The sequence below is a fragment of the Prionailurus viverrinus genome, chromosome F2 (assembly GCF_022837055.1).
Source record: "Prionailurus viverrinus isolate Anna chromosome F2, UM_Priviv_1.0, whole genome shotgun sequence".
NCBI lineage: Eukaryota > Metazoa > Chordata > Mammalia > Carnivora > Felidae > Prionailurus > Prionailurus viverrinus.
The window spans coordinates 57,332,922-57,345,369 of NC_062578.1; the positions used below are offsets into that span (position 1 = coordinate 57,332,922).

At 32.6% G+C, this 12,448-nt stretch overlaps 1 protein-coding gene across 2 annotated transcripts in view; it reads right to left on the reverse strand.

Moving 5' to 3' along the window:
* CSMD3 (CUB and Sushi multiple domains 3) overlaps positions 1–12,448 on the reverse strand; it is a 1,270,863-nt gene that overhangs the window by 76,754 nt on the left and 1,181,661 nt on the right. Inside the window, exons 50-52 of one of the 2 annotated variants that reach the window (XM_047842281.1) lie at positions 10,114–10,302; positions 5,323–5,508; positions 3,305–3,499 (exon numbers count right to left, since the gene is read on the reverse strand). In XM_047842281.1, the coding sequence (XP_047698237.1) occupies positions 3,305–3,499; positions 5,323–5,508; positions 10,114–10,302 (570 nt within the window). The remainder of the gene's footprint in view (positions 1–3,304; positions 3,500–5,322; positions 5,509–10,113; positions 10,303–12,448) is intronic. The other variant, XM_047842282.1, reaches the window with a different exon arrangement.

Consider the following 12,448-nt stretch of genomic DNA (forward strand, 5'->3'; position numbering starts at 1 on the left):
TGAAAATGCAGGGGAAATGACATAATTTAAAATTGATCCACTTCAAGTCTCATAAAACCTTCTAAGTGACAGTGACTTGTAATGAAGCTATTTTCTTTGCATTTGTGCTTAGTCAATCTGGTCACTCAAACAGGTTGTTGTAAAAAAAAAAAAATCACAAGATGAGAAAAAGGTAATTCACCGGTCTGACTCTGATTTACAAAGTGACACTGGGAAATCCTTTTGATTTCCCTGGGTCAAAGTTTCTTCTGTACCTAAAACAGTGCTAAGATAGTACAGGAATACCTCACCTTATTGTGCTTTGCAGATGTTGTGCCTTCACAAAAGGAAGGTTTGTGACAACTGTGCGCAGAGCAAGCCTATCAGTGTAATTTTTCCAACAATATTTGCTCACTTTGTATCTCTGTGTCCCATTTTGGTAATTTTCACAATATTTCAAAGTTTTTGTTATTATTGTATTTTTCATGGTGACCTGGGATCAGTGATGATACTCACTGAAGGCTCAGATGGCCATTAGCGTTTTGAGCAACAATTTTTAAATAGGGTCTGTACATTGTTTTTGTAAACAAAATGCTATTATACATGAATAGACCACAGTATAGTATAAATGTAAGTTTTATAATGCACTAGGAAGCCAAAAAACTCATTTAACTTGCTTTATTGCAGTTTTGGCTTTATTGTGGTGGTCTGGAACTGAACCCACAGTATCTCTGAGGTATGTTTGTAATGACAAGTAATTTTGGTTGAGATCTCTACAGTTTATAAAGAGATTTACATGCAAAATATCACTTGATTTTCACAAAAAAACATTATTAGATATAATGCTATTTCACATTTTGTTTGTAGGTTTTAAAAACCTGGAAAGAGACCAACTCACTAGGTCATTTGGAACGCAGCTCTTAGGACTCCCTTGAATTTAAACACGACAAATGAAATGTCTTTCTTGAATAAGAAACAATAGTGGATAATGTTTATTGAGTGCTTATTTTGTACCAGATACTACTACTCGTGCTCTAACTTAAGTAATTCTCAAAAGAACCCTATGAGGCAGGTGTGGTCATTATCTGAATTGTATGTACTAAGATATGAGCACATAGTAGTTTAGTAACTTTAACAAGGTTACAAAGCCTGTAAATAGCAAAATCAAAATTAAAACGCAGCGGTCAAACTCCAGAATCCACTACTTAACCACCAGCCCACCTGTCTTATTCTGGCTCCAACTCAGAGTTTCATCTCTAGGCTTTAGGTGGCCATTAGATGGACAAATAGAAAATTTGCAAACTTTAAGTTATTGCATATAAAAATTTACATATAGTGACTGTTCTGAACTAATCCCTCAACAACCCTTTGAGGCAGGTATAATATTTATTAATATTGATAATACTAATATTTATACTATTTTAAGACTGAATAAATTGAGATTCAGCAAAATTACTTTTCTTTCAATTTTCTCAGTGAACTTCCTTAGATTCCTTGTCTTTCCCCCACTCTTACTTGCAGGCAGGGACCTCATTTTATGTAGCTTTAAACCCTTCTTAAGCATCACAAAAGAACCAGACGAACATTTGTTGAATGCCTGATTTTTTGTAGATACTTTTTACCTAACTCCTTGAAATATCCCTATCCCATGTGCCCTTTTAATGAAATAATACTGAAAAAACAATGATGCTAGAGGCAAAGAAAGATCCTGGGAGAAAACCTGAAAGAACAGGGCAAAAATTTACAGATATAGATGTCATAGTTTTAGAATATCAAATATAATTTTGACAACTTTTTTGAAACTTTACTCCATAAATATGATTTTCTTATAAAAAAGGCAAACCCTTTATATGAATATAAAAAAATAGATTGCAGAGCACTTGGGTGGCTCAGTCGGTTGAGCATCTGACTTTGGCTCAGGTTATGATCACACAGTTTCTGAGTTTGAGCCCTACATCGGGCTCACTGCTGTCAGTGCAGAGCCCTCTGTCCCTCTGTCCCCCTGTCTCTCTGCCCCTTCTCTACTCACACTCTCTCTCTCTCTCAAAAACAAATAAAACATTAAAAAATATATTGAATAATTGAATATTAATAATTAAAATCATAATAGATACTTGTGTACTTATTACATATAGACCTTTGCCTGCTCTGTTAAGCTTCTTAATCATCATAATCATAATCCTATTTAGATATCTGATTTCTTATTAGTTTATTTATAAATTATGAGTGCCTATGTCATAAATGCCTTAGAGTTGTGTTGGACACAGAATGCATTTTCAGTGTAGCATATTTCCTGGCACAGAGTAAATACTCAAAAAATGTAGTGAAGAAATTTCAAAGGAATTTCAAGATATTACATTTGAATACCCTACGTTCAGTTAGCTTATCTATATTAGATACTGCCCATTTATATTATGAGATGCATGGAAATATGATAATATGTTCAATTTGAATCATTATTTATTTATTTATTTATTTATTTATTTATTAACATTTATTTATTTACTTAGAGAGAGAGAGAGAGATTGCAAGCAGGGGCGAGGGGCAGAGAGAGGGGAAAGAGAGAATCCCAAGTAAGGTATGCACTGTCACTGTAGAGTCCTATGCAGGGCTCAAACTCACCAACTGTGATATGATGACCTGAGCCAAAATCAAGAGTATGACACTTAACTGATGGAGCCATCCAGGCACCTCGATAAATATTTATTGAGGTCATGCTGCGAATCAGGTTCTAGCTGATATTTTCAACATAATATCATTTATAATAACATAATCATTATAATAACTAAAAGATAGGTATTATTGTAATTACCTAGCTTAAGAAATTTAGGATGACAGAGAATAAACATCATATAATATAGTGATTAAAAGCCAGATGGTATAGAGTGCTTAGACTGAATCTCATTTCTCCACCATTTACAGGCTCTGATTTGTAGTAAAATGATTAAACTCAGGGCTCTGTTTCCTTTTGACAAAATACATGTAATAATAACAACTACTTCATAGGATAGGAACTAAGCAATAAATGAATTAATACATGTAAAGAGCTAAAAGCAGTGCCTGGCAAGTTGTCAGTATGCAAGAGGCATTATCAGTTTGTAGTAAATGATAGAATTCAAACACAGGATTTCTGTATCTAAAGCCCATACTTTTTTCATAAGCATTTACTCAAAAAAAAGTTACAAAATTTTAAGATTTAATGGGAATAAATGACCTTTTTAATAATATCAATCCATTATTGTTCAAGTGTGTATGGAAAAGGAAGTGCTCAAGCAATTCAATCAAGAATAGCTTATGAAATAAATTTAGCAGACTGGCTACTTACTTTGGCAATATGGTCTTTCATTTCTCCAACTCCAGGTACCATTAGGAAGGCATTCAATAGAAGCAGGGCCTAGTCCATGGTAACCAGGGTCACAGCTGAAAACTACCTTAGTTTTGTATTCATAATGGGAGCCATTCACAATTCGCCATCTTCCATGTTCCAAGGTAAAGGAATTGATGCTTGGACATGTAACAACTATACAAAAACCAAGAACATAAATGTTAATAAGTCAGTCATGTCTCTTGTACTTCTTCACTGTAACTTAATCTACTCTATTGCCTACATCACCACTGCCTTAATTCATTCACTACTGTGCCATACAAGTCTTTTAGCATTTTTAAGAATTTATTTTCCATGTTAATCTTCTCTACTCTCCCAGATCTATGGTACTGCTTGAAGTTCCTTGAACATGTTCTACTATTTCACACTTCAAAGTCTGTGTACATATTATTCTATTTACACAGAATTCTTATTACTACCTTACCTCCCTCTACTCTCTTCTTTCTTTTCTTTTTTTTTTGGATTATCATATCAAAATTTATTCCTTAATATAGAAATACATGAAATATATTTTAATGGTAATTCCAATTATATTAGTTTGTTAAAATTGTCTCTTTTCTTTGAAGCTGATTTAAAAGTATTCTTTTGGAAATCTTTTCTCCCAACTTTTATGAGATATAAACGACAGGATGCAGAAAAAAGGGAACCCCAGTACAAGTTGGTGGAAATGTCAACTGGCACAGCCATTATGGAATATATATATGCAGAGCCAGTATGGAGGTCCCTCAAGAAGTTAAAAAGAGAACTACCATGTGATTCATCAATCCCAACTTGGGTATACATCCAAAGGAAATGAAATTAGGATCTCAAAGAGATATCTGCACTCTCATGTTCATTGCAGCACTAATCACAATAGACAAGATATGGAAACAACCTATTATTACTAATTTAGAAATTTTGGAAGGATTACATTTTGAGGAAATTTGTTTTATGAGAATGGTGTTTTTGTGCAAGAAGGTGTTACAAACTTTGGCTTATTCAAAACCTGTTCAACATGAGTAAAACAGAAGCATTATTAAACACTATGTTAAGACTGTACATAATTGAACAACTTTCATTTTTTTTTTTAATTTTTTTTTTCAACATTTATTTATTTTTGGGACAGAGAGAGACAGAGCATGAACGGGGGAGGGGCAGAGAGAGAGAGGGAGACACAGAATCGGAAGCAGGCTCCAGGCTCCGAGCCATCAGCCCAGAGCCTGACGCGGGGCTCGAACTCACGGACCGCGAGATCGTGACCTGGCTGAAGTCGGACGCTTAACCGACTGCGCCACCCAGGCGCCCCTGAACAACTTTCATTTTAAATGAAATGCCAACTAAATTGAAATGTTAGTATTAAGTGAGAAGAAATAAGTGAAATATAGAGACAAATAAAAAACCTTACTTAAAATAACATTTCACAATTCTTGTGCTAACAAATATTTTATCAGAATTATTTTCTGTCACCATTACCTAATATTCACTTACCTATTAAAGTAGTAATGAAAGCAATGGGAATATTCTAAATGCAAGTAACCTGAAGAACACCGACAAAAGTTGAAAGTTATGCATCATTTCAGCAATATCTTTTATCCTTATAAAAATCAGAGCCGAATGTATTGGAATATAATTTAATTAATTATTAAACTTTACATTTTTTTCAAGGACTTGCATGTAGAAAATACATGTTCACTAATGGATGGATTTTTATAAAAGAAGTGGAACTTTGTTATGTAAAATAAAATTCACTTTAGTTTTTTGACATACATATTCAGGAGTTTCCAAAAATGAATGGAAAGTCCTTATACAGTCTTCCAATTGTACATAGTATAAGACAGCTTAATTAACTTTTATTTCCCTCTTAGACATCACACTTCAGTCCAGGGATTAGTTCGAAAAATGCAAACAATACATAAAATTTTAAAACATACAAGATGTGAATAGAAACACAAATGATACCATTTCTTCAACACACATACCAACACAGCGAGGGGTCTTGTTATGATGGCTCCAAGTTCCATCCGACTGACATATGGCAGTGGTAAGTTCTTTAGATGACAATCTATATCCGTCATTACAAAAATAGGTAACGCGTGTTCCTACTAAGTAGTCTGTTGTGAGTATTCCTCCATTTGTTGGAGCTTTAGGAATCCCACAGGAAATTGCTAGAACAAATACATACATACAAAATCACAGAAATAGAAAAATACTTAATTTAGTAGATAAGTCTCTTCAATTGTAAGGCATGTAAAACTATTTGAGATTTTATTAATTCCTCTGAAACAATTTCAGAATATCTCCTAGAAAAGCTTTCCTGAACTATAACTTTTTGAATAATTTATTTCAAACTCCTGTTGAATGTGTTTCAGATTGGTGAATCCATACATTATTAATGTTTTATTTCTTGGTTTCTTACTTGGTTTCTTGTCAGTGTGTGCATGGTTATCAGCACTCTATAGATTATATAAGAATAAAAATTGGGTAAATATAGAGTGTATCTAGGGCTAGTCCATAATTGGGCCACCACATAGCAAGTTTGGTCAATTACATTTGAGAGATAATTATTAAAGATTACAAAGGTATTGGTAAATAATACTCATCAAGATTTTTGCCAGGAATACAATGCATAGATGCATAGGTTTATTTTACCTGGAAGCTGGATATTGCTTTGTCTTAGGTCCAAACTCTATGTGCTTAGGCACCATCCATAGAATATCATGGGTATGGATATGTTTAACAAATACAGTTCCCGGAAATATTGTCTTAAACCTAGTTTGAATCATCCTGCATTTCACTGAAATGTCTTAGATGTGTTGGTTTTCATCTGCAATAAATCTGATGTAGGTGAAATTAGTTTTACTATAATGTGACAACTGCAGTCAACATTTTTATTTTAGTTAATTGTATATCATGTATTTTCAAATCTTATAAATGTTCACATCTTATAAATTCAAATGACTATACAGATACACTCTAAGATGAATTGTTTGCCATCTTTGCTCTTCAAGGACATTATTTGTGTCTTCAAAAGTAAACAAACAAACAAAAGACATAAGCTTTCAATGAATATATTTGGCAGCAAGACACTAATTAAAATGAGATTATTTGTAAATTTTGTATCATATTCAGATATGTGTAAATATTTACGCATATGTCTGCAGAAAAATTAGTATATTTGGTTACTGGTACAATCCAGAACCAGCTGGAATATTGTAATATCTGGCATATGTACTGTATTACCTCTATGAAATGGAAAATTTCTGAGTTGTGAAATACCCAATCTTACAGGTTTCCTATAAAATATTCTAGTTATATCTATATTTTTCTCATATTAAAGGAAATAAAAGAACAGAAAGCTATGAGTTTGATTTAATACTTACAGACCTGTGTTCTAGTTACCTACCTCTCATTTCAACCTAAATTTGTTTCTATTTCTCTTAGAAAAACTACTATTTAGGTGTTTATTTTTAATTAACCCATGCACATTTTACTATAAAGTGAAAAGATCTTAGTGAAATCTATATGAAATTCACAAAATTGAATGGCAGACTTCCTACTGGTAAATGGTTTGATCTTTTGTAGTCTGATAACCTGCAAATTATGAACAGAGAAGCAGTGATGTTGACTTAATAAATTATATAAGCAATCTCATACAATTATGTTATTATCCGTGCAATCTAATTATAGAGTCTTCAAAATCATGTTGCAAACATAAATGGTTCCCGGATGTCTGTTCAAGCAATGCTTATATTTCCACTTAGGACTTTTGGAAATTTCAATTTGTCATAAGTGATCTCCCTACTGAACCCCACCAAAGACTGTGTATTTACTGATTTTTAAAAAATAAACTATACATTGTTGGAGTAGTGTAGGTTGAACTTAGATCACAATATAAAGGAAATATAGTTTAAATTGTATAAGTTCCATATATGTGGTTAGTATAAAATGGCTTATTTTAGAACTAAGAAAACGACAACACACTAAAATGATAGCACAACAACTATGCCTGTGGGTAGATTACAATTTAGCTTCTCAGCAATAAAAAGACAACAAATCAAGTTCACAAGAACCGTCATCACCAAGTGGTTGTCAAAGACACTTCACTCAAAAAAAAGTACAAATTGAAAGTGAGGCAGAGAATGCAAACTGTTTCTATATAACACTGTACTATACTCAACTGTATAGTGGGATGAGACTGGTTCAATTCTTGAAGGAGAGGAAATCAATGAAGGGTCACTTGATGTATAGACAAATAAATAAAACACCTACCCAAACCCAAATAGAGATAGCAGACTAAATTTTCTATCTTTTATTGTGCTCACATTGTGCAATTGTAGTTCAAGTAAATATATACGAGGACGCATAAGGAGACTGAAGGAAAAAAGAATAAAAATGATCGAAGAATTTAAAACAAATTTGGAACAAAACAAAAATTTGCATAAAAAATAGCTCTTCCCAATGACATTTAACCATTTCATTTTAATTAGTTCTATTCAACTACAGATAGGTCACATACAACAAAGGTTTTTATTAAATAATCTTTTTAAATTGTTTTCATGATAATAAAAGATCAATTTTGGAAATGACTCCTTGAATTATAAATATGTTATCATTTTACTATGTCGAATATCTTTTTAATTTGCATTTTGATTTAACTATTCTAATTGTGGAACAATTTTAAATCAGGAACAATTGGGAAAAAATGACTCCATATGTAAATGTCATATTGCATACCAAAAAAAATCAATGAAATTATAATGTTGATTATAGAAAGCAATTTCAAAATTTTAGAAAGCTTAGGACATTTTTTATTTCTTTTTTTAAAAATATTTTTATGTTTATTTATTATTGAGAGACAGAGAGTGAGCAGGGGAGGGGTGGAGAGAGAGGGAGACATAGAATCTGAAGTAGGCACTAGGCTCTGAGCTGTCAGCACAGAGCCCGACACGGGGCTTGAACTCACAGACTGCGAAATCATGACCTGAGCCAAAGTCGGTCGCTTAACCAACTGAGCCACCCAGGCGCCCCTAGGACATTTTTTATTTCAACCAACAGTTAATTATATTTGCTAAAGGTTTCTTAAAGATTATTATATATATCTTATATAGATAACCAATAATTACACAACTGAAGTGTACTAGTTCAATGTCAGAGCATTATAATATTTATTTAAAATATATGTGATTTAGAGGTTATTGTTTATATATTTTTCTAAATTCCCATGATTCTGAAATTATAATATCAAAAATTCTTTTCCAAACCAGTTTAGGGAAATTAATACTAAGAATTTGTGAATACTGCCACTGTTCATTAGGCAAAGAAAAGCAGACGTTTTGATAGTTTACCAAAATATATCTATTCAGCACGAAGTCAGCTTTCTCAATGTTGCGGTTACCCACTAAGTTAATAACTCTTCACAGATTTCTAATAAGTGATTAATGTTTCCTCAAGGAAACAACAGTTTTTTCATTTCTCATTTATTTATGCATGTATATGAGAGTTATCTCTTCGTGAATTAAAATCATAGTTTAATAGGTAAAAGAACCCATTTTGGATGTCTATCAATACCTATGCTTATTTTAACTTGCTGTTGTTCAATTTTAAATTTTAATTGATATATTTTATATTTTATTTGTTTTATATAAATTCCTTCTGATAAGCAGATTATAGATAAGCCCCATTATTTATTAACTAGAACGTTCTGCATTTTTTAATGTAAGGGGTTTTAGTTGTTTAATATGACTCTATATGCTGGGTAGAACACATCAAATATAAAATTAAATTTCATATGGAAACATAATGTGATATGTTAAGTCTTAAAATTTTTTCTAAGTCCGATGACATTAGAAACTCTTGTATAACTGATATTGCATTTGTCTTTGTGACTGTACCTAGCTAAGAGACAAGATCTAGTCCAAAGATCAAAAATGTGCCATTTGTTGAATAAGAAGCTGGAAATTCTGTTGCTATGTCAGAATAAAATGCTCAGACAGTGTCTCAATTGTTTCTTTATCTTTTTTTTAATGTTTACTTATTTTTGAGAGAGAGAGAGAGAGCGCACACAGGTGGGGGGGGGGGGGAGGGCAGAGAGAGACACACACACACACACACACACACACACAGAATCTGAAGCAGGCTCCAGGCTCTGAGCTGTTAGCACAGAGCCCAACACGGGGCTCGAACCCATGGACCATGAGATAATGACCTGAGCTGAGGTGGGATGCTTAACCAACTGAGCCACCCAGACACCCCCTCAACTATTAATAAAATGCAAGTGAAAGGGAAAGACACATCTCTGTTAAGTTAGCTAAACAGTGAAGAAAAAAAAATAACGTGGTGGTCAGCTACATTTTCCTATTTTAAATTTGTTGCTCTGAGAGCACATTTTTGCATACTCAGAGTGCATCTTCAGTGACCCTGCCCACTCTTATCCTCTGCATTCTCTCTGCAGACTTCACATTAATGCAGTCTCCAGCTCTGGGTCGATCATTTTCTGACAACAAGTCACGAGAATGGTAGACGTATCAATAAAGTTGTATAGGTGTATGAGTGGTTACAGGAAAGGCATAAATCACACAACAACAAATGAATTATAAAACAGTGTGTATCACGTTTCTCAAATTTATCATTCTGCATTTTTAAGTCTTACTTTCATGAAGGGCATCTATACTATGCTTCTGAATATTTATGGTTTGGGAAGTTCCAATGACCCAAATGAAAACGTTAAATGAGGTTAATCTTTTAATGCATTTGGGGATAATATACTTCACCTTGACAAGCAGGGACCGGTGCATCCCATGCATGATACCCATAGGAAGACTTTCTGCACACAGCACTACTTTTTCCAACGAGTCGAAATCCTCTGTCACAGGCCCAGCGGACCACACTATTAAGTTGTCCACCCGTCTGACTGATAATGTATCCATGAGGCGGAGATTCTGGTGTGCTACAGTAGAAAGCTTTTCAAAAGACAAAGGACTCACTGTATAATTAATGAATCAGAAATTCTTTACAATACAGCATGGTAAAAAATCTAAGTGAATACTAGTACTTAAAATAGGGCAACTGCCACCTGTGTGAATTTTACTTCATATGAACATAATATAATTTTCTATTTTCCTCACAATCTGTTGAAATAACTTTTGGGAGACAAAACTATCTCTGAGCTTTCTTTTAATTTTTTATCATCATGGAAGATGCATTCTGAATTGAAATACACGTATTTTCTTAACACCCTACAGGTTGAAAAGCCGTACAAATATTTCAGTGAATTTTAGAAACTGTACTTCTTGTCATTTGAAAGACCCATATGTAAGGTGCCTGGGTGGCTCAGTTAGTTGAGTGTCTGACTCTTGGTTTTGGCTCAGGTCATGATCTTGTGGTTCTTGGGTTCAAGCCCCACATTGGTCTCTGCACAGCCTGCTGGGGATTCTCTTTCTGCCCCTCTCCTGCTTGCTCTCTCTATCAAAATAAATACATACAATTTTAAAAATTTGAAGAAACTAAATGCCACAGTCTTGGTAGTAATATTTTAGGGCATGTTATTTACATGTAACTTTGAAGGTATTTCCAGACACCTATACCATGTTAGGTCAAGCATTTCATTTTGGTTGATTTCTAAATAGACCCCCCACACTCCATAATCCTCTCTCCCAGTTTATTAGAGTTTCCATGCTGTCAAAAGTGCTTACATATGGTGATAAAAATGTCAATAAAGTAAAACTTTCTTCATCTTTTGAAGTCTGAAATGTCAAAAGATAATGTCAAATAGCTTTTTCATATATATGTACTTTTAAGGCTATTCAGCCTGGCAGGATCCATTTACCCTTTGAAACTTCAATGTATTCATCTGAGAAAATAAGACTTTAGGGGTAACTAGTAAGAAAGAGATTGGACCTGGAATACATATGTCATAACCTATTATTTCTAAAGAAAAATTTACAATATGTCAAGCTATTCTTGGGGTTAAAGTGGTGCTTTCAATATGTTTATATCAAAATTTTTCAGAAATATCAACATAAATAAGGGTTTAGTCTATAATATAGTCAATCTAATGATTATAATTGATTGATTTGAATGTTTTCCCTTTAAGTTATTATAATCATTAAAAATACATTTAATGTGCTGACTTTTAAATTCCATCTTTGGGCACAAATTTAATAAGAAGACATTTATATTGTTCATATGATAGAAATATAGATTGAAATATGAAAAAAATTTAATGAGGACTGTGCATACTTAAATTTTTTAAAACACTTCTTTGCATATGTAATAATATTGTTAAAACTTAACATAAATATATTGTATGATAAAACTTACATACATATTGGTATTATGGTGTCAGTGATAAGTCAATTCTAATATGTAGAAGACAAATGTTAATCAATTAAAATCAAACTATCATCTTATAGTTTTAAAATCAAAGTAAATAGACAAAATAATTTTATTTGTATATGATATAGATGCAAATTTATATAAATAAACAAATTTGAGAGTATATTTTTAGAACTGAAATTCAACATTTATTGAAGGCTATGCCTAGAATTTTTGTCAGAATTGTTTATAATTATAAAGTAATTTTCCATCGAATTGATTAGCAATGACCCATGGCTTGGGGAGACATGATCAGAACACGATACAGAAAGAGATGCCTGATTGGTTTTGAAATATTCAGTTATTGAGCACAAACCCATTCCTCTGACATGATTTAGGATGACAAAAAAAGGAACATGAACTTTGAATAATGAAGAACTATTTACATATACTTATTCAATAAGAAAATATTTGGCTCAGAATCATTAGACCCGATAAACAGGAAGGGGCATAGAAAAATTATTTCATCTTGTTATTAAAAAGGAATTTTATTCCATATCTTTCTAAATATTACTCACTGAAAAGCAGTAATAACAAAACAATTATTTTTTCAAAACTGAGGGTTTTTAAAGGATGTGCTGATCACTTCACTTTCAATATTTAACTTACTTAGCAGGTATCATAAATGGATGGATAATAAAAACAAAGATTTTTACCATTGTATGTTTATCTTTTGTTTAACCTTATCATATAAAGGAGTCATTCAATAGATCTGATACACACAATTGAGCA